The following is a 23,471-nucleotide window of genomic DNA, read 5'->3' on the forward strand; positions in this document are numbered from 1 at the left end:
TATCCTAAATAGATATGTGCCCAATACAGAAGGACCCAGATTTATAAAGCAAGTTCTTAGAGACCTACAAAGAGACTTAGACTCCCACACAATAATAATGGGAGACTTTAACACCCCACTGTCAATATTAGACAGATCAATGAGACAGAAAATTAACAAGGATATCCAGGACTTGAACTCAGCTCTGGAACAAGAGGACTAATAGACATCTACAGAACTCTCCACCCCAAATTGACAGAAGACACATTCTTCTCAGCACCACATCACATTTATTCTAAAACTGACCACATAATTAGAAGTAAAACACTCCTCAGCAAATGCAAAAGAATGGAAATCATAACAAACTGTCTCTCAGACCGCAGTACAATCAAATTAGAACTCAGGATTAAGAAACTCACTCAAAACCACACAACTACATGGAAACTGAACAACCTGCCCTGAATGACTACTGGGTAAATAAAAAAATTAAGGCAGATATAAATAAGTTCTTTGAGGCCAATGAGAACAAAGACACAATGTACCAGAATCTCTGGGACACAGCCAAAGCAGTATGTAGTGGGAAACATAGCACTAAATGCTCACAAGGGAAAGCAAGAGAAATCTAAAATTGACATCTGACATCACACTTAAAAGAACTAGAGAAGCAAGAGCAAACAAATTCAAAAGCTAACAGAAGACAAGAAATAATTAAAATCAGAGCAGAACTGAAGGAGATAGAGACACTAAATACCCTTCAAAAATCAATGAATCCAAGAGCTGTTTTTTGCAAAGATCAACAAAATAGATAGCTAGCCAGACTAATGAAGAAAAGAGAAGAATCAAATAGACACAATAAAAAATGATAAAGGGGACATTGCCACTGATCCCACAGAAATACAATCTACCGTCAGAGAATACTACAAACACTTCTACACAAATACTAGAAAATCTAGAAGAAATGGATAAATTCCTGGACACATACACCCTCCCAAGATTAAACCAGAAGGAAATCAAATCCCTAAATAGACCAATAAAAAGTTCTGAATTTGAGGCAGTAATTAATAACCTACCAACCAAAAAAAGCCCAGGACTAGATGGATTCACAGCCGAATTCTACCAGAGATACAAAGAGGAGCTGGTGCCATTCCTTCTGAAACTATTCCAAACAATAAAAAAACAGGGACTCCTCCCTAACTCATTTTATGAGGCCATCATCATCCTGATACCAAAACCTGGCAGAGACACAACAAAAAAAGAAAATTTTAGGCCAATATCCCTGATGAACATTGATGTGAAAATCCTCAGTAAAACACTGGCAAACTGAATCCAGCAGCATATCAAAAAGCTTATCCACCAGCTGGGCATGGTGGCTCATGCCTGTAATCCCAGCACTTTGGGAGGCTGAGGCGGGTGGATCATGAGGTCAGGAGACCGAGACCATCCTGGCTAACACAGTGAAACTCTGTCTGTACTAAAAATACAGAAAAATTAGCTGGGCGTGGTGGCGGGCACCTGCAGTCCCAGCTACTTGGGAGGCTGAGGCAGGAGAATGGCATGAACCCAGGAGGCGGAACTTGCAGTGAGCCAAGATTGTGCCACTGCACTCCGGCCTGGGCGACAGAGCAAGACTCCATCTCAAAAAAAAAAAAAAAAAAAAAAAAAAGCTTATCCACCACAATCAAGTTGGCTTCATCCCTGGTATGCAAGGCTGGTTCAACATATGCAAATCAATAAATGTAATCCATCACATAAACAGAACCAATGACAAAAACCATATGATTATCTCAATAGATGTAGAAAAGGCCTTTGATAAAATTCAACATCCCTTCATGTTAAAAACTCTTAATAAACTAGGTACTGATGGAACGTATCTCAAAATAATAAGAGCTATTTATGACAAACCCACAGCCATTATCATACTGAATGGGCAAAAGCTGGAAGCATTCCCTTTGAAAACTGGCACAAGGATGCCCTCTCTCACCACTCCTATTCAACACAGTATTGAAAGTTCTGACCAGGGCAATCAGGCAAGAGAAAGAAATAAAGGGTATTCAGATAAGAAGAGAGGAAATCAAATAGTCTCTTTTTGCAGATGACATGATTGTATATTTGGAAAACCCCATTGTCTTAGCCCAAAATCTCCTTAAGCTGATAAGCAGCTTCAGCAGTCTCAGGATACAAAATCAATGTGCAAAAATCACAAGCATTCCTATACACCAAAAATAGACAAACAGAGAGCCAAATCGTGAGTGAACTGCCATTCACAATTGCTACAAAGAGAATATAATACCTAGGAATACAACTTACAAGGGATGTGAAGGACCTCTTCAAGGAGAACTACAAACCACTGCTCAAGGAAATAAGAAAGTACACAAACAAATGGAAAACCATTCCATGCTCATAGATAGGAAGAATCAATATCATGAAAATGGCCATATTGCCCAAAGTAATTTATAGGTTCAATGCTATTTCCATCAAACTACTATTGACTTTCTTCACAGAATTAGAAAAAACTACTTTAAATTTCATACAGAACCAAAAACGAGCCCATATAGCCAAGACAATTGTAAGCCAAAAGAACAAAGCTGGAGGCAGCAAGCTAACTGACTTCAAACTATACTACAAGGCTGCAGTAACCAAAACAGCATGGTACTGGTACCAAAACAGATATACAGACCAATGGAGCAGAACAGAGGCCTCAGAAATAACACCACACATCTACAACCATCTGATCTTTGACAAACCTAACAAAAACAAGCAATGGGGAAAGGATTCCCTATTTAATAAATGGTGTTGGGAAAACTGGCTAGCAATTATGCAGAAAACTGAAACTAGACCCCTTCCTTATACCTTATACAAAAATTAACTCAAGATGGATTAAAGACTTAAATGTTAGACCTAAAACCACAAAAACCCCAGAAGAAAACCTAGGCAATACCATTCAGGACAAAGGCATGGGCAAAGACTTCAATACTAAAACATCAAAATCAATGGCAACAAAAGCCAAAATTGACAAATGGGACCTAATTAAACTAAAGAGCTTCTGCACAGCAAAAGAAACTATCATCAGAGTGAACAGGGAACCTACAGAATGGGAGAAAATTTTTGCAGTCTATCCATTTGACAAAAGGCTAATATCCAGAATCTACAAAGAACTCAAACAAATTTACAAGAAAAAAAAAACCCCAACAAAAAGTGAGCAAAGGATATGAAGACACTTCTCAAAAGAAGACATTTATGCGGCCAAGAAACATATGAAAAAAGCTCATCATCATTGGTCATTAGAGAAATGCAAATCAAAACTACAATGAGATACCATCTCATGCCAGTTAGAATGGCGATCATTAAAAAATCAGGAAACAACAGATGCTGGAGAGGATGTAGAGAAATGGGAACGTTTTCACACTGTTGGTGGGAGTGTAAACTAGTTCAACCATTGTGGAAGACAGTGTGGTGATTCCTCAAGGATCTAGAACTAGAAATACCATTTGACCCAGCAATCCCATTACTGGTTATATACCCAAAGGATTATAAATCATGCTGCTATAAAGACACATGCACACGTATGTTTATTGCAGCACTGTTCACAATAGCGAAGACTTGGAACCAACCCAAATGCCCATCAATGATAAAGAAAATGTGGCATATATATACCATGGAATACCATGCAGCCATAAAAAAGGATGAGTTCATGTCCTTTGCAGGGACATGGATGAAGCTGGAAACCATCATTCTCAGCAAACTAATACAAGAACGGAAAGCCAAACAATGCATGTTCTCACTCATAGGTGGGAACTGAACAATGAGAACACATGGACACAGGTAGGGGAACATCACACACTGGGGTATGTCACGGGGTGGGGGGCAAGGGGAGGGATAGCATTAGGAGAAATATCTAATGTAGATGACAAGTTAATGGGTGCAGCACACCAACATGGCATATGTATACATATGTAACAAACCTGCACATTGTGCACATGTACCCTAGAACTTAAAGTATAATTTTAAAAAAATCAGTTTTCTTTTGGCTTTTTCTTAGCTTTATACTTAAATATTTTTTTCTGATATAATTAGAGTGGAATTGTTTTTTGAATTTTATTTTTGGATTACTCATAGCTAGTATATACAATTGCAATTGAATTTTATATTTTGATTTTGTATCTTTTCACCTTGCTGAACTCATTTATTTGTTCTAGTAGATTTTAGGAAATTCCTTACAGACTTTTACATATAAGTTTATGAAAGATGCAATAAAGGACTTTATCTTCTTTTCCAAAAAAAAAAAAAAGATTTGTGCACTTAGCTCAGAAAAAAGTAAACAAAAAATTAACACAGTTACAAATTAGGATTTTTAGTGCAGGGGAAGAAGTTGTCACCACGCCTCTAAGAGGAAGGGGAAGTCTCAGAAGTATTTTCAGTTTATGACAGAAGGGCAAAAACATTGACTGCCTCAAGGTCTCAAGCACCAGTCTTCACCGCGGAAAGCATGTTGTGGCTGTTCCAATCGCTCCTGTTTGTCTTCTGCTTTGGCCCAGGTAAATGTCAATCCAGACCGGTGTAGTCACTGAGTGACTCCCTGGTTTTGTGCAGCTTGCTCAACCTAAATCGTCTGTATACAGTTGTCTGTCTGGCTCTCTGCCAAGGGATTGGGGCGGGAAAGGGGACGCTGGCAGTGTTACCTGATATACTACTACCTCCTCTCAACTTTGGATGCGATAAGCCTGAGATGGTTGTCGGTGAACAATTTCAATTGTGTCTGCATGTAAGAAAGTTATTTGCTGGGGCAGAGGAAATAAGCTTTGGAAGACAAGACTGTTTGTGGTTTATGACCAGCATCTTGTGTTATAAAGAGTACCAAGACCAAGACAATGGGCCCTCATACCAATTTATCTACTATCGTACTGTGAACCTCAGGGAGGTTACTTATCCTTCCTGAACCTCGCTATCCTCATCTAAAATATTTAAAACCTATTATTCAGTTGAGCCAAATTTTCTGGGCCCAACCAAACACACTAAAAATAACCCTCTCACCTTTTGCTCATTGCAAAAAAAAAAAAGGTTTCCATCTCTCCCCTCCTTTAGTGCAAATTAGGGCTAGCTAGTCCAGCAATGCATTATATACGGCAGTGAGAAAAGAATGAACTGATCCAGCTGGCTTGTTTCCTGCTGTCCATTATATGGAGAAGATGAAGATTCATATCATATTTGGGGAACTACAAGTGGTCCACGGGAGACAAAGTGTCGCATTCAGGCAGAGATAGGCCAGGAGACCAATGGAAATCTAGTCCAGAGCTAGCCCAGGGTAGCAGATAAAAGTAGGAAGCATTCACTGAGCACTTATTGTATTTCAAGTATTGTGCCAGGTGCTGTACACATGTTATGAGTCTCATGAGAATTCTATGAATTTATACTATTATTATCTCCATTTTAAAATGAACTGAGGTGAACTTAATTTAAATAATTTGCCCAAATTTCATTAGCCAGCATGCGACAAGCTCTTGTAATAGTTATGAGAAACAATAACAGTTCAACAAGTGTGGCAGCAGCATAAGAGAAAGAAGAGACTGAAGCAAGAGATCCCATCAATATGGAGCTAAGTAGATTAATTGGTAATTGGAATGAGAAAGGAATAAATATTCATTGAGCACCTACTGAATGCTTGGCACTGTTCTAGTTTGCATGAATACATCATGAACAAAGCAAGCAAAAATTCCTGCCCTCATGGAGTTAACATTTTAGCAGGAGACAAACTGTAAAAAAAGATAAACAAGTAAAATAGTGTATTGGGTAGTGATAAGGAAGAAATAAATCAAGAAGGAAAGAGAGAGATGAAATATGGTAAAGACAGCAGTGAAATTTCAGACAGGATAGCCAAAGAAAGTGACAAAATTGGAAGGTGGAGAGCAGCCACAGGAGGAAGGTGAGTTCAGTTTTGGACCTACTGATTTTAGGATGTCAGTGTGCTATACATGAGGAAGTTACGTGGAGGTTCCTGGGAACTTAGGACTAGGGGTAGAGCTGAGGCTAGAGACTTAAAAATCAATGGCATAGAGATACGTTAAGCTGAGGAGAAAACTGGAATGAGAACAGAACTTTGGGAAATATATATAAAATGCAGAAAGAGAGAGAATTCTTTCCTTCATTCAAGAGCCACTTCCTGATCTAGGAGCAGAATCTTGAGTTTTTGCTTCATTTTTACCACCCTGCAAAATTATTTCCACCTCTAGAATAAAATATTCTGAATGTCCTTGTGTTAAAACTCCTCTTCTTCTCCCTATTTCCATGAATACTTCTTATAATGACCCTATGAAATATACAGTGCTCCAATCTCCACTTCACAGATGGGCAAAGAAGGCACAGAACACTGAAGTAACTTGCTCACTGCCCCACATTTATGGGGGAAATGGGTATAGAAAGAGAAACACATTTGAATGAGTTTACAGGAGGCAGATGCAGGTGTTCTGAGACCCAGGAGGAGAGAAGTGGCTGCTAGAATTGGAAATCAGGAAGCTTGGCTCCGGAGTCTGTGCTCATAGCCACTTCACTATGCTACTTAGCTTACACACAGTCATACATTCACACAAATGTGTACATAATTAGAAAATGTGTGGCTAGCAAAAAAAAAAAAGCAGGGCACCTTGATAGAGAAAAACACGGGGACCTGCTTTGGACGGAGTGATGAAGAAAGGACTTTCTGGAAAAGTAACATCTCATCTGATATTTAAAGGGTGTGAAAAGTTAAACAGGAAAAGTCAAATGAAGAAGATTTTAGGGCAGAGGGAATCATGTGTGAAAAGCCGTGATGCAGGAAAGAGCCTGGAGTGATTTAGGAAGGGAAAGAAGACCACTGTTGCAAAAGTGTGGGGCAAATGAAATTAATCTTTGAAACAACCATGAAAAACAATGACTCATGCCAGCCTACATTCTTTGAAGTGGGTTGGGCACTATCCTGACTCCTTTTAGAAAATTTAGTGGAAAAGACAAACCATATTGAAAAATAATCCCATTTCCTTTAACTCAAGCGCTGGGTGGCAAAACGAACAGAACAAAACAATAATTGTAACTAAAATCAAGCATCATGACTTCCTAGAGAAAATAAATCTCGTTTGTTTCTTCATTTCGATTTTTATAGATGGAAACTTGTCAAACTTAAATGTGCATATAAATTACTTGGGGGAATCTTATTAAAATGCTGATTGGGGAATAGGGACTGAGATTCTGCATTTCTAAGAGGCTCCCAGGTGACACCAATGCTGCCTGTCCATGGACCACACTAAGCAGCAAGGTTCTAAATTCCAATGGACTTCAGTCATACTGGGATTGTAGGGAGGAAGAAATAGAAATTAACTTTGAGTGTGTTTGCAGGAAGCAGATATAGGTATTCTGAGGTCCAGGAGAGAGCAGTGGTTGGAAATGTAAGTAAAGCAAACACATGAGGGCTGATTCTGAGGTTGAGTCAAAATGTGCAATGCTCTTCTGTGAAGAGATTGTGACCCGATGGCCCCCGAGCAGTGTTATCTACTTTTTACCAACCGTCCACATCTTTCAAATGTTTATTGTGCTCAACAGGCAGAGAGCTGTTTTATATTTTTTCATTATCCTCAGACACGTGTTTTTCCACCTCTCAGAATCTGCAATCTCCAATGTGACCTCCAGGTGTTCATGCCTCTGTTTTTTGTCCCTTAACCCAGATTCAGCTTTGATTGTTTCTCTGTTCACACTCAGACATTTTTTATTAAGGTGAAATTCTTGTAACAGGATGTAATAATTTTAAAGTGACATTTTGTACATTTTGTGAAACCACCACTTCTATTATTCTAAAACATTTTCATCACCCCAAAAGGAAACCCTGTACCCACTAAGCAGTCATTTCCCATTCTCCTCTCCCCCCAGCCCCTGGCAAATACCGATCTGCTTTCTGTCTCTGTGGGTTTACCTATTCTGGATAATTTCATATAAATGAAATCACACAATATATGACCTTTCGTGTCTGACTTCTTTCACTTAGCATCATGTTTTCCAGGTTCACCTATGTTGAACCATGTATCAGTACTTCATTCCTTTTTGGCTGAATAGTATTTTGTATTCTGTATATACTACATTTTATTTATCCATTCATCTATCAGTGGACATCTGGGTTGTTTTTGCCTTTTGGCTCTTGCGAATAGTGCTACTATGTGTACAAGTATTTGACTACCTGTTTTTATCTGGGTATATACCTAGGAATGGATTTGTCAGATCATATAATTCTATGCTTAACTTTTTGGGAAATTGCCAAACTGTTTTCCACAATGGCTGTACCATTTTACATTTCCACTAGCTGTGTATGAGAGTTATAATTTCTCCACATCCTCATCAACACTTGTTTTTTTCCTTTTTAAAAAAATTATTATCACCATCCTAATAGGTGTGAAGTGGTATATTATTGTGGTTTTGATTTACATTTTCCCAATGACAAATGATTTTGAGTATCTTTTTAAGTGTTTATTGGCCATTTGTATATCCTCTTTGGAGAAACGTCTATTCAAGTCCTTTGCCCATTTTAGTTGAATTATTTGTCTTTTTGCTATTGAGTTATAAGAGTTGTTTATATATTCTTGGAACCAGACCTTTAATACATGATCTGAAAATATTTTCTCCCATTCTGTAGGTTGTCTTTTCACTTTCTTAATAATGTTCTTTGATGCACAAAAGTCTTTAATTTTGATGAAGCACAATTTACCTATTTTTATCTTTTTTCTTTTTTATCATTTTATTTTAAGTTCCAGGATACACGTGCAGGATATGCAAGTTTGTTACATAGGTAAACATGTGCCCTGGTGGTTTGCTGCACCTATCAACCTCACCTAGGTATTAAGCCCTGCATACATTAGCTATTTTTCCTGATGCTCTCTCTCCCCCCTGCCCCACCCCGACAGGCCCCAGTGTGTGTCATTCCCCTTCTTGTGTCCATGTGTTCTCATTGTTCAGCTCCCACTTAAAGAACATGCGGTGTTTGGCTTTCTGTTCCTGCATTAGTTTGCTGAGAATAATGGCTTCTGGCTTCATCCATGTCCCTACAAAGGACATGATTTCATTCCTTTTTATGGCTGCATAGTATTCCGTGGTGTATACGTACCACATTTTCTTTATCCGGTCTATCATTGATGGGCATTTGGGTTGATTTCATGTCTTTGCTATTATGAATAGTGCTGCAATGAAGATACACGTGCAATGAACATGCACATACACATATCTTTATAACAATGATTTATATTCTTTTGGGTATATACCCAGTAATGGGATTGCTGGGTCAAATTGTCTTTCCGCCTCTAGGTCTTTGAGGAGTCCCTGCATTGTCTTCCAGAATAGTTGAACTAATTTACATTCCCACCAACAGTGTAAAAGAGTTTCTATTTCTCCACAGCCTTGCCAGCATCTGTTTTTTCTTGACTTTTAAATAATTGCCATTCTGACCTGTGTGAGATGGTATCCCGTTGTGGTTTTGATGTGCATTTCTCTAATGACCAGTGATGTTGAGCTTTTTTTCATGTTTCTTGGCCACGTAAATGTCTTCTTTTTTTTTTTTAACACCTGAAGAGTAAGTTTAATGGAATTCATAGTTACAGATATTCAGAAAATATTTGTTGGGGGAACTAATTAATACATTTCTTTCTTTTAATTTTTATTTTTAGTTCTGGGTACATGTGCAGGATGTGCAGGTTTGTTACATAGGTAAACCTGTGCCCTGGTGGTTTGCTGCACCTACCAACCCATCACCTAGGTATTAAGCCCAGCATGCATTATCTATTTTTCTTAATGCTCTCCCTCCCCCAACCCCACTCCCCAAGAGGCCCCAGTGCATGTTGTTTCCCTCCCTGTGTCCATGTGTTCTCACTGTTCAGCTCCCACTTACAAGTGAGAACATGCAGTGTTTGGTTTTCTGTTCTTGTATGAGTTTGCTGAGGATAATGGCTTCCAGCTTCATCCACATCCCTGCAAAGGACATGATCTCATTCCTTCGGATGGCTGCATAGTATTCCATGGTGTATATGTTCCACATTTTCTTTATCTCGTCTGTCATTGATGGGCATTTTGGTTGATTCCAGGCCTTTGCTATTGTGAATAGTGCTGCAATGAACATATGCATGCATATATCTTTGTAACAGAGCGATTTATATTCCTTTGGGTATATACCCAGAAATGGGATTGCTGGGTCAAATGGTATTTCTGGTTCTAGATCTTTGAGGATTTGCCACACTGTCTTCCACAATGGTTGAACTAATTTACATTCCCAACAGTGTAAAAGTGTTCCTATTTCTCCAGAACCTCACGAGCATCTGTTGTTTCTTGACTTTTTCATAATCACTATTCTGTCATGAGATGGTAATTTATTGTGGTTTTCAATTGCATTTTTCTAATGATCAGTGATGTTGAGCTTTTTTTCATGTTTGTTGGCTGCATGAATGTCTTCTTTTGAGAAGTGTCTGTTAATGCCCTTTGCTCACCTTTTAATGGGGTTGTTTGATTTTTTTCTTGTAAATTTGTTTGAGTTCCTTGTAGAATCTGGATATTAGACCTTTATCAGATGAATAGATTGCAAAAATTTTCTCCCACTCTGTAGGTTGCCTCTTGGCTCTGATAATAGTTTCTTCTGCTATGCAGAAGCTCTTCAGTTTAACTAGATCCCATTTGTCAATTTTTGCTTTTGTTGCAATTGCTTTCAGTGATTTCATAATGAAATCTTTGCCCATGCCTATGTCCTGAATGGCATTGCCTAGATTGTATTCTAGGGTTTTTATAGTTTTGAGTTTTACATTTAAGTCTTTAATCTATCTTGAGTTAATTTTTGTATAACGTGTGAGGGAGGGGTCCAGTTTCAATTTTCTGCATATGGATAGCCAGTTCTCCCAGCACCAGTTATTAAATAGGGAATCCTTTCCCCATTGCTTGTTTTTGTCATGTTTTTTGAAGATCAGATAGTGGTAGATGTGCAGTCTTATTTATGGGTTCTCTATTCTGTTCCATTGGTCTATGTGTCTGTTTTTGTACCAGTACCATGTACCGTGCTGTTTTGGTTATTGCAGCCTTATAGTATTGTTTGAAGTCCAGTAGCATGATGCCTCCAGCTTTGTTCCTTTTGCTTAGGATTGTCTTGGCTATATGAGCCCTTTTTTGGTTCCATATAAATTTTAAAATAGTTTTTTCTAATTTTGTGAAAAATGCTAATGATAGTTTAATGGGAATAGTAGTGAATCTATTAATTACTTTGGGCAGTATGGTCATTTTCATGATGTTGATTCTTCCTATCCATGAGCACAGAATATTTTTCCATTTGTTTGTGTCCTCTCTGGTTTCCTTGAGCAGTGGTTTGTAGTTCTTTTTGAAGAGGTTCCTTCACTTCCTTTGTTAGCTGTATTCCTAAGTATTTTATTCTCTTTGTAACAATTGTGAATGGGAGTTCATTCATGATTTGGTTCTCTGCTTGCCTGTGTGTGGTGTATAAGAATGCTTGTAACTTCTGCATTGATTTTGTTTCCTGAGATCTTGCTGAAGTTGCATGTGAGCTTAAGAAGCTTTTGGGCTGAGATGATGGGGTTTTCTAGATATAGGATCGTGTCATCTGCAAACAAAGATAATTTGACTTCCTCTCTTCCTATGTGAATATGCTTTATTTCTTTCTCTTGCCTGATTGCCCTGGTCAGAACTTCTAATACTATGCTGAATAGGAGTGGTGAGAGAGGGCATCCTTGTCTTATGCTGGTTTTCACAAGAAATGCTTCCAGCTTTTTCCCATTCTGTATAATATTGGTTGTTGGTTTGTCATAAATGTCTCTTATTGTTTTAAGATATGTTCCATCAATACCTGGTTTATTGAGAGTGTTTAACATGAAGGGATGTTGAATTTTATAGAAGGCCTTTTCTGTGTCTATTAAGATAATCTGTGGTTTTTGTCTTTAGATCTGTTTATGAGATGAATTACATTTATTGATTTGCATATGTTGAACCAGCCTTGCATCCCAGGAATAAAGCCAACTCGATCAGGGTGGATAAGCTTTTTGATGTGCCGCTATATTTGGTTTGCCAGTATTTTATTGAGAATTTTTGCATCAATGTTCATCAGGATATTGGCCTGAAGCTTTCTTTTTTGTTGTATCTCTGCCAGGTTTTGGTATCAGGATGTTACTGGCCTCATAAAATGAATTAGGGAGGAGTCCCTCCTTTTCAATTGTTTGGAATAGTTTCAGAAGAAATGGTGCCAGGTCCTCTTTGTACCTCTGGTAGAATTCATCTGTAAACCTTCTGGTCCTGGGCTTTTTCTTTTAGACTATTTATTACTGTCTCAATTTCAGAATTTGTTATTGGTCTATTCAGGGATTCAGCTTCCTCCTGGTTCAGTCTTGGGAGGGTGTATGTGTCCAGGAATTTATCCATTTCTTCTAGATTTTCTAGGTTATGTGCATAGAGGTGTTTATAGTATTCTCTGATGATTGTTTTTATTTCTGTGGGGTCAGTAGTGATATCCTCTTTTAACATTTTTTATTGCGTCTATTTGATTCTTCTCTCTTTTGTTCTTTATTAGTCTAGCTAACTAGCAGTCTATCTATATTATTAGTTTTTCAAAAAACCAGATTCTGGACTCCTTGATTTTTTGAAGCATTCTTCTTTTATCTATCTCCTTCAGTTCTGCTCTGATCTTGGTTATTTCTTGTCTTCTGCCAGCTTTGGAGTTTGTTTGCTCTTGGTTCTCCAGTTCTTTTAGTTTTAATGTTAGCATTTCAATTTGAGATCTTTCTAGGTTTTTGATGTGGGCATTTAGTGCTCTAAATTTCCCTCTTAACAGCTGCTTTAGCTGCATCCAGAGGTTCTGATACATTGTCTCTTTGTTCTCATTGGTTTCAAAGAACTTCTTGCTTTCTGCCTTAATTTCATTATTTAACCAGGAGTCATGCAGGACCAGGTTGTTCAATTTCTACGTAGCTATGTGATTTTGAGTGAGTTTCTTTGTCTTGAGTTCTAATTTAATTATGCTGTGGTCTGAGAGACTGTTGTGATTTCAGTTCTTTTGTATTTGGTGAGGAGTGTTTTACTTCCAATTATGTGATCAATTTTAGAGTAAGTTCCATGTGGCAATGCATAGAATGAATATTCTGTTGTTGTAGGGTGGAGAGTTTTGTAGAGGTCTATCAGGTCCACTTGATCTAGAGCTGAGTTCACGTCCTGAATATCTTTGTTAATTTTCTGTCTGAATGATCTGCCTAATATTGACAGTGGGATGTTAAAGTCTCCCGCTATTATTGGTGGGAGTCTATGTCTCTTTGTACGTCTCTAAGAGCTTATTTTAGGAATCTGCTTTTGTATTGGGTGCATACATATTTAGGATAGTTAGTTCTTCTTGTTGAATTGAACCCTTTACCATGCCTTTCTTTGTCTTTTTTGGTCTTTATTGCTTTAAAGTCTATTTTGTCAGAAACTAGGATTGCAATCCCTGCTTTTTTCTGGTTTCCATTTGCCTGGTAGATTTTCCTCTATCCCTTTATTTTGAACCTATGTGTGTCTTTGCATATGAGATGAGTCTCTTGAATACAGCACACCAATGGGTCTTCACAATTTACCCAGCTTGCCATTCTGTGTGTTTTAAATGGGGCACTTAGCACATTTACATTTAAAGTTAGTATTGTTATGTGTGAATTTGATCCTGTCATCATGATACTAGCTAGTTATTTTGCAGACTTATTGATGTAGTTGCTTCACAGTTTCATTGGTCTTCAGTGTGTACTTCAGTATGTTTTGTAGTGGCTGATAATGGCTTTTCCTTTCCATATTTAGTGCTTCCTTCAGGAGCTCTTGCAAGTCAAGCCTGGTGGTGGATGAATTCCCTCAGCATTTGATTGTCTGGAAAATATTTTATTTCTCCTTTGCTTATGAAGCTTCATTTGGCCAGATATGAGATTCTGGGTTGAAAATTCTTTTCTTTAAGAATGTTGAATATTGACCCCCAATCTCTTCTGTCTTGTAGAGTTTCTGCTGAGAGGCCTGATGTTATTCTGATGGGCTTCCCTTTGTAGGTGACTTGGCCTTTCTCTCTGGCTGCCCTTAACATTTTTTCCTTCATTTTGACCTTGAAGAACCTAATAATTATGTGCCTTGTGGTTGATCCTCTCATGGAGTATCTTACCGGGGTTCTTTGTATTTCTTGAGTTTGAATGTTGGCCTGTCTTGCTAGGTTGGGGAAGTCTCCTGGATGATATCGTGAAGTATGTTTTCCAACTTTGTTTCATTCACCCTGTCTCTTTCGGTACCATAATCAGTTGTAGGTTCAGTCTCTTTACATAATCCCATAATTCTCAGAGATTTTGTTTGTTCCTTTTCATTCCTTTTTCTCTAATCTTGGCTGCCTATTTTATTTCAGCAAGATAGTCTTCAATCTCTTAAATTCTTTCCTCCACTTGGTCTATTCGGCTATTGATACTTATGATTGCATTGTGATGTTTTCATGTTGTGTTTTTCAGTTCTATCAAGTCATTTATGTTCCTCTCTAAACTGGTTATTCTGATGAATAGCTCCTGTAATGTTTTATCCTGATTCTTAGGTTCTTTGCATTGCATTAGAACATACTCCTTTAGCTCAGCAAAGTTCATTATTACCCACCTTCTGAAGCCTACTTCTGTCAGTTCATCCTTCTCAGCCTGAGCCCAGTTGTGTGCCCTGCTGGAGAGGTGTTACAATCATTTGGAGGAGAAGAGACACTCTGGCTTTTTGAGTTTTCAGCATTTTTTATTGATTCTTTCTCATCTTCCTGAGTTTATCTAGCTTTGATCTTTGAGTCTGCTGACCTTTGAATGGGCTTTTTGTGGGGACTTTTTTGTTGATGCTCTTGTTGTTGCTTTCTGTTTTTCTTTTAGCAGACAGGACCCTCTTTTGCAAGGCTGCTGCAGTTTGCTGGGGGCCCACTCCAGACCCTATTCACCTGGGTCCCTCCCCACCCTGGTGGGGGCTGCAGTCACTGGCTGCACCAGTGGAGGCTGCAGAACAGCAAAGATGGCTGCCTGCTTCTTCCTCTGGGAGCTCCGTCCAAGAGGGGCACCAAACTGATGACAGTGGGAGTGCTCCTGTATAAAGTGTCTGGTAACCCCTGCTGGGGATTCTCACCCAGTCAGTAGTCACAAGATAAGGGACCCACTTAATGAAACATTCTGTCTGTCCCTTGGCAGAAAGGATGTGCTGTGGTGGGGGGGATCCTACTTATCCAGACTGCCCAGATTCCTCAGAGCCAGCAGGGGAAAAGACTAATCTGATGATCCACAGAGTCCGCAGCCCCAGTACCCACAGGGACTCAGTCCCAGGGAGATCAGAGTTCTGTCCATAAATCCTTGGCTGGAGTTGCTGAAATTCCCACAGGGAGGCCCCATTCAGTGAGGAGGGATGAGTCTGGGTCCAGCCTAAAGATGCAGCCTGGCCACAGTCTGCCACAGCTGCTGTGCTGCACCATGGGGAATTCCTCCTGGTTCCAAACCACCCAGTCCCTCTGGCACTGGCAGGGGAAAGCAGCAGACAGAAGCTGCAGTGATGGCTGCTGCCCCTTCCCCCAGGAACTCAGTAGTCTTAGACAGTCTCCAGCCAAGTGGCAGCTGAGAATCTGCACAGCTCTGTGCTTGGGATCCAAGGCCCTTGTGGTGTTGGCTCACGAGGGGATCTCCTGGTCCATGGGTTGCACAGATCCATGGAAAAAGCATGGTTTCCTGCGTGGAGTAGCACAATCACTCACCACCTCCCTTGGCTGGGGGTGGGAGCACCCCTTGCCCCATCAGCTTCCAGGTGGGTTGTTGTTCCACCCTGCTTTTCCTCACTCCCTGTGGGTCATGCCAACCACCTAGTCAGTCACAATGAGTGAGCCTGGATACCTTAGTTGCTGGTGCAGGATTCACTCACTGTTTTCGTTCTTCTCAGTGGGATCCTCCAACCACAGCTGTTTCTAGTTAGTCATCTTGGCCCCTCCCCACATTTTATCTTTTCTTATGCTTTTGGTGTCATATATCAGAATCCATTTCCAAATCAAAAATCATGAATATTTATCATTATGTTTTCTTCTAAGAGTTTTAGCTCTTATATTTAGGTGATCGATACATTTTGAGTTAATTTTTGCATATAATGAGAGGAAGGGGTCCAACTTCATTCTGTTGTATGTGGATATCCAGTTGTCCCAGCACCATTTGTTAAAGAGAGCATTCTCTCCCTATTGAATGATCTTAGCACTCTTGTCAAAAATCACCTGGCCATAAATGTTTGGATTTATGGACTCTCAATTTAATTTCATATAGACATCTATACGTTTATCTTTATGCCAGTACCACACTGTTTTGATTACCATATCTGTATCAGTTTTGAAATTGGAAAGTGTGAGTCCACCAATTTTGCTTTTCTTTTACAATATTGTTTTGGCTACTTGGGGCATCTTGAAATCACATATAGATTTGAGAATTAGCTTTTCCATTTATGAAAAAAACATCAAAATTTTGATAAGGATTGCATTGACTCTATAAATTGCTTTGGGTGGTATTGGCATATTAATATTATCTTCCAATTATTGAACATAGGATGTATTTCCATTTATTTAGATTTTATTTCTTTCAGAAATGTTATTTAGTTTTCAGTGTATTATCTTGAACTTCTCTGGTTAAATTATTGCCAGGTATTTTGTTCTTTTGAATGCTACTGTACATGGAACTGCTTTTCTTAACTTCTTTTTCAGATTGTTCATTGCTAGTGTGTAGGAACAGAACTGATTTTTATACATTGATTTTGTATCTTGCAACTTTGCTGAATTTATTTATTAGCTCTGATCATTTTTGTGGATTCTTTAGGATTTTCTATTTTCAACATCATGTTATCTGTGAATAGGAATAGTTTTACTCATTCTTTTTCAATTGAGATGCATTTTATTTATTTTTCTTGCCTAATTGCTCTGGCTAGAACTTCCAGTTCAATATTAAATAGAAGTGGTGAGACTGGGCACTGTTGTCTTTTCATGCTGTTAGTTGAAAGGCTTTTAGTCTTTAATCCTTGAGTAAAATGTTAGCTGTGGGTTTTCATAAATGCCTTTTATCAGACTGAGGAAGTTCCCTTCTATTTCTAGATTCTAAAGTGTTTTTATTTAAAAGGTGCTGGCTTTTTTCAAATGTTTTTTCTGCATCAACTAAGATGGCCATTAGTCTATTTTTCTTCATTCTGTTAATATCATATACTGCATTGATTGATTTTCATGTGTTGAACCACTTTTGCATTTCTGAGATAAATTCTACTTGGTCATGGTGTATAATCCCTTTAATATGAGCTGGATTCAGTTTGTTAGTATTCTGTTGAAGGTTTTTGCATCAATATTCATAAGGGATATCAGTCTGTAGTTTTCTTTTTTCTGATATTTTTGGCTTTGGTATCAGGGTAATGCTGACCTAATAAAATGACTTAGGAAGTGTTTTTCTCCTCTTCTATTTTTGGGAAGAGCTTGAGAATAATTGAAGCTAATTATTCTTTGAATAATTAGTAGAATTTACCAGTGAAGCCATCTGGATTTTCTTTGTCAGGAGGTTTTTGAGTACTGATTCAATCTCTTTTCTTGTTATAGGTCCTCTTTAATTTTTTATTTCTTCTTAAGTCAGTCTTGGTATTTTAGGTGTTTCCAGAAATCTATTTCATCTAGGTTATTCAATTTGTTGGCATATAGTTATTTATAGTGTTCTCTGAATCCTTTTAATTGTTATTTCTGTAAGATCTGTAGTAATGTCTCCACTTCTATGTCTACTTTTAGTAATTTGAATCTTTTCTATTTTGTTCTTTGTCAATCTAGCTAAAGGTTTGTCAATTTTGTTTATCTTTTCAAAGAACCAACTTTTGGTTTCATTGATTATTTCTCTTGTTTTTCTATTCTCTATGTTATTTATCTCTGCTCTAATTTTTATGATTTGCTTCATTCTAATAGCTTTGGGTTTAGTTTGCTCTTCTTTGTCTAGTTTTTTAAAGTGTAAATTTCCTCCTTTTTTTTTAAAATATACTTTACGTTCTAGGGTACACATGCACATCGTGCAAGTTTGTTACATAGGTATATATGTGCCATGTTGGTTTGCTGCACCCATCAACTCGTCATTTACATTAGGTATTTCTCTTAATGCTATCCCTCCCCCAGCTCCCCACCCCCTGACAGGCCCCAGTGTGTGATGTTCCCCACCCTGTGTCCAAGTATTCTCATTGTTCAGTTCCCACCAATGAATGAGAACGTGTGGTGTTTGGTTTTCTGTCCTTGTGACAGTTTGCTGAGAATGATGGTTTCCAGCTTCATCCATGTCCCTAGAAAGGACATGAGCTCTTCCTTTTTTATGGCTGCATAGTATTCTATGGTATATATGTGCCACATTTTCTTAATCCAGTCTATCATTGTTGGACATTTGGGTTGGTTCCAAATCTTTGCTATTGTGAATAGTGCCACAACAAACATACATGTGCATGTGTCTTTACAGTAGCATGATTTATAATCCTTTGGGTTTATACCCAGTAATGGGATGGCTGGGTCAAATGGTATTTCTAGTTCTAGATCCTTTAGGAATTGCCACGCTGTCTTCCACAATGGTTGAACTAATTTACACTCCCACCAACATTGTAAAAGTGTTCCTGTTTCTCCATATCCTCTCCAGCATCTGTTGTTTCCTGACTTTTTAATGATAGCCATTCTAACTGGTGTGAGATGGTATCTCATTGTGATTTTGGTTTGCATTTCTCTGATGACCAGTGATGATGAGCATTTTTTCATATGTCTGTTGCTGCATAAATGTCTTCTTTTGAGAAGTGTCTGTTCATATTCTTTGCCCACTTTTTGATGGGGTTTTTTTTTTTCTTGTAAATTTGTTTAAGTTCTTTGTAGATTCTAGATGTTAGCGCTTTGTCAGATGGGTAGACTGCAAAAATTTTCTCCCATTATGTAGGTTGTCTGTTCACTCTGATGGTAGTTTCTTTTGCTGTGCAGAAGCTCTTTAGTTTAATTAGATCCCATTTGTCTATTTTGGCTTTTGTTGCCATTGCTTTTGGTGTTTTAGTATTGAAGTCCTTGCCCATACCTATATCCTGAATGGTATTGCCTAGGTTTTCTTCTACAGTTTTTATGGTTTTAGGTCTAACATTTAAGTCTTTAATCCATCTTGAATTAATTTCTGTATAAGGTGTAGGGAAGGGATCCAGTTTCAGCTTTCTACATATGGCTAGCCAGTTTTCCCAGCACCATTTATTAAATAGGGAATCCTTTCTCCATTTCTTGTTTTTATCAGGTTTGTCAAAGATCAGATGGTTGTAGATGTGTGGTGCTATTTCTGAGGCCTCTGTTCTGTACCACTGATCTATATATATGTTTTGGTACCAGTACCATGCTGTTTTGGTTACTGTGGCCTTGTAGTATATTTTGAAGTCAGGTAGTGTGATGCCTCTAGCTTTGTTCTTTTTGCTTAGGATTGTCTTGGCAATGCGGGCTCTTTTTTGGTTCCATATGAACTTTAAAGTAGATTTTTCCAATTCTGTGAAGAAAGTCATTGGTAGCTTGATGGGGATGGCATTGAATCTACAAATTACCTTGGGCAGTATGGCCATTTTCATGATATTGATTCTTCCTACCCATGAGCATGGAATATTCTTCCATTTGTTTGTGTCCTATTTTATTTTGTTGAGCAGTGGTTTGTAGTCCTCCTTGAAGAGGTCCTTCACATCCCTTTTAAGTTGGATTCCTAGTCTTCCTTCTTTCTTTCAGAGGGATAAAAATATCCCTCTGAGCACTACTTTTGCTCCATCCCATGTTTTGGTAAGCTTTGTTTTTGTTTTCACTTGGTGTCAAGATATATCCTAATTCATCTTGTTATTTCTTCTTTGATCCATTGATTATTTTACACTATGTTAATTATGACATATTTGTGAATTTTCCAATTCTCCTTCTGTTCTTGATTTCCAGTTTTATTCCATTATGGTCATAGAAGACACCATATATTTAAGTCTTTTATAATTTATTGAGACTTGTTTTTGTGGCCTGATATATGGTCTGTCCTATGAGAACGACTTATGTGCATTTGAGGAAAATGTACATTTTGTTGTGTTTGGATGTAGTGTTTTTCATATATATGTTAGGAATTGTTGGTTTATAATGTTTTCCAAGTCCTCTATTTCCTTATTGATCTTCTCTCTAGTTGGTTTGACCATTATTGCAAGTGAGGTATTGATGTCTCCAACTATTACTGTAGAACTATCTATTTCTCCCTTGAATTTTGTTATTGTTTGCTTTATATATTTTGGGGCTGTTGTTTGGTGCATATGTGTTTATAATTGTTATAACTTTTTGCAGGGTTGACCCTTTTATTAATGTATAATGTCCTTTTTTGCCTCTACTAATAATTTTTGACTTAAAGTCTATTTGCCAATATTACTATAGCTACTGTAACTCTCTTTTGGTTACTACTTGCATGGAATATCATTTTCCATCTCCTTCCTCTAAAAGTATTTGCGCCTTTGAATCTAAAGTGAATCTCTGTATGTAGAAAATAGTTGAATCCTGTTTTTTCAATTCATTCTGCCTATCTCTGCATTTTAATTGAAGAGTTCAATTCATTTACATTTAAAATAATGACTGATATGTAAGGACCTACTTCTTGCATTTTGCCATTTCTTTTCTGTATGTCTTAAACCTTTTCCCCTCAGTCCCTCCACTATTCTATTCTTTCATGTATAGTTTATATTTTTAAGTTTAGATTCCTTTCTCATTTCCTTTCCTGTATTTTTAGTTATTGTATTGTTATCCTCGGTGTTACATTTAACCTCTTCAACTTATAACAAGCTATTTTGAATTCACACTACCTTAGCTTCAATAATATACAAACACTGTGCTCCTATGTTGTTTCATTCTGCTGCATTTATGTTGTTGTAACAAACTACATCTTTGTGCATGTGTGCTCATTAACAGATTTATAATTCTTGTTTTACTCATTTGTCTTTTAAATCATGTGGGAAAAAGGAGAAGTTGCAAAGCAAAAATGCAAGAATACTGGCTTTTGTATTAATCTATGCAGTCAGATTTACCTTCCTTCTTTGTTTCTTGGTAGGGATTTGAGTTACTTTCTAGTGTGATTTTATTTCAGCCTGAAAGATTCCCTTTAGTATTTCTTACAGTACAAGTCTACTAGCAATAAACTCTATCTGCTTTTGTTTATCTGCAAATGTCTTAACTTCTCCTTCATTTTTGAAGGATAATTTTTTCAGATGTAGAATTCTTGGTTGATGGGTGTTTTTTTCTTTCAGCACCTTAAATATGTCATCCCACTGCCTTCTGGCAATCATGGATTCTTCTGAGAAATTGGCTGTTGATTTTATTGAGCATGACTTGTACATGACTAGTTGCTTTCTCTTGTTGCATTTGAGATTCTCTCCTTGTTTTCATTTTTCTGGTTTGATTATAATATGTCTTGTTATGGATCTCTTTTTGATCATTCTTCTTGGAGTTCATTGACTTTCTTGGATGTATAAATTCATGTCTTCTATAAAGTTTGGGAAGTTTTGGGCCATTATTTTTTCAAATATTATTTATGCCCTTTTCTCTCTCTCCACTCCTCCTTGGACTCCTATTATGCTTATTTTTTGGTATTTTTGATGGTGTCCCACAAATCTCTTAGGCACTGTACATTTTTCTTCACTCTTTTCTTTTCTGATCCTCAAACTGGATAATTTCAATTGACCTAGCTTCGAATTAGCTTTTTCTTACTTCTGCCTACACAGAGCTTCTGTTGAAAGCCTCTAGTGAATTTTTTATTTCAATTATTGTATTTTTTCAGCTCCAGAATTTCTACTTGGCTCCTTGTTATTATTTCTATCTTTTAAAAATATTCTCTTTTCTTTATATATCCTTTTCTTGATTTCCTTTAGTTCTTTGTCCATTGTTTCCTTTAGCTTTTTGAGCATATTTAAGATAGTTGAGGCCAGGCAGGGTGGCTCATGCACGTAATCTCAGCATTTTGGGGGGGCCGAGGCAGGTAAATCATTTGAGCCCAGGAGTTCAAACCAGCCTGGGCAACATAGTGAAACTGCATCTCTACAAAATATTTTAAAAATTAGCCAGGGATGGTGGCATGTGCCTGTAGAACCAGCTACTCAGGAGGCTGAGGTGGGAGGATGACTTCAGCCCAGGAGGCAGAGGTTGCAGTGAGCTGAGATCGCACCACTGCACTCCAATCTGGGCAACAGAATGAGACCCTGTCTCAAAAAAAGACAGTTGACTTAAAGACTTTGTCTAGCAAATCCAGTATCTGTCCCTCCTTGGGGACAATTTCTGTTTATTTCACCTGTGAATGGGTCACACTTTCTTGTTCTTCACATGCTTTATAATTTTTTGTTGAAACTAGATGTTTTTAATACTATAATATGATAACTCTGGAAATCAGATTCTTCCCCTTCCTCAGTATTTTGTTTTGTTGCTTGCTCTGGGTTGTAATTCTTGTTTTTTTAGTGACTATTCTAAACTATTTTTGTAAACGTATTATTTGTCACATGTAGTCTCTAAAATGTCTTTTTCTTTAGCTTATGGTCAACTAGTGTTTTGACAGATATTTCTTTGAACACCAGAAGGAATAAACAAACAAACAAATAAATAAATTCTGTGCTTGTCTTTGCAGATTGGCTCTGTTTTGGGGCACTCCTTTAATGCCTAGACAGGCTACCACTCTGCCTTAGCCTTGACTTTCTTCTTGTACCCAGCATAATTATCAGCCATAGATAAAATCTTAGAGTCTTCTCAGAACTTTTCTAAGTATGCACCCTGCCCTAGGCATATATGTGGCTTTCCAAATTCCCTGGTATAAGCAGACATTTTTTTAATGCCTGAATTCTTCTAAGAATCTTTCTCCCCAGCTTTTCTTCCCAGGCATTTGACATATCTATTTTTTGCCTCCACTATAATGTTTTGCCCCAGGTATTGATGGGTTATTCATGGCCTTTCAGTGTTTATGAGAAATGTCCTCTGCATGGCTAATTTTCTACCTGAAAGAGAGGTAGTTGAAACAAAGACAAGTGCTTTTCCTCAGTTTTTTAGGGAGCATCCAGATAGTTGAAAACAGACAAATACAATTCTTTCAGAACCAGGTCTGCTCTATGCCTGCTGGAACCAGTGACCATGGTCTCCTACTGAAAATGTAGACGGCCGTCTTCAAGACTGCTATCAAGTTGGAGAAAAAAGATCGGGGAAAGGGCAATCAAACATTCTGCAAAGCTCTCCAATCATTTTTTTTTTAATTGTGTATATCTAAGCTGTACAACATGACATTTTGATATATGCAGTGAAATGGTTACCCTAGTCATGCAAATTAACATATTCATTATCTTGCACTGTTACCCTTTTCGTGCAAGTATGGTAAGAGTATCTAAAATCTACTCTGAGCAAATGTTCGGTATACAATACAATCATATAAGTATAGCCTTCATGTTGTATATTAGATTCC

The 23,471-nt window shown here is 37.8% G+C and overlaps 1 protein-coding gene across 2 annotated transcripts in view; it reads left to right on the forward strand.

Annotated features, from left to right (window-relative positions):
* The first annotated feature begins 4,060 nt into the window (after positions 1-4,060).
* SLAMF6 (SLAM family member 6) overlaps positions 4,061-23,471 on the forward strand; it is a 39,344-nt gene continuing 19,933 nt past the window's right edge. For both annotated transcript variants that reach the window (XM_063595680.1, XM_063595681.1), the window contains exon 1: positions 4,061-4,514. In XM_063595680.1, the coding sequence (XP_063451750.1) occupies positions 4,466-4,514 (49 nt within the window). In that variant the 5' untranslated portion in view covers positions 4,061-4,465. The remainder of the gene's footprint in view (positions 4,515-23,471) is intronic.

This window comes from Pan paniscus, chromosome 1 (genome assembly GCF_029289425.2).
Source record: "Pan paniscus chromosome 1, NHGRI_mPanPan1-v2.0_pri, whole genome shotgun sequence".
In the NCBI taxonomy this organism is placed as follows: Eukaryota; Metazoa; Chordata; class Mammalia; order Primates; family Hominidae; genus Pan; species Pan paniscus.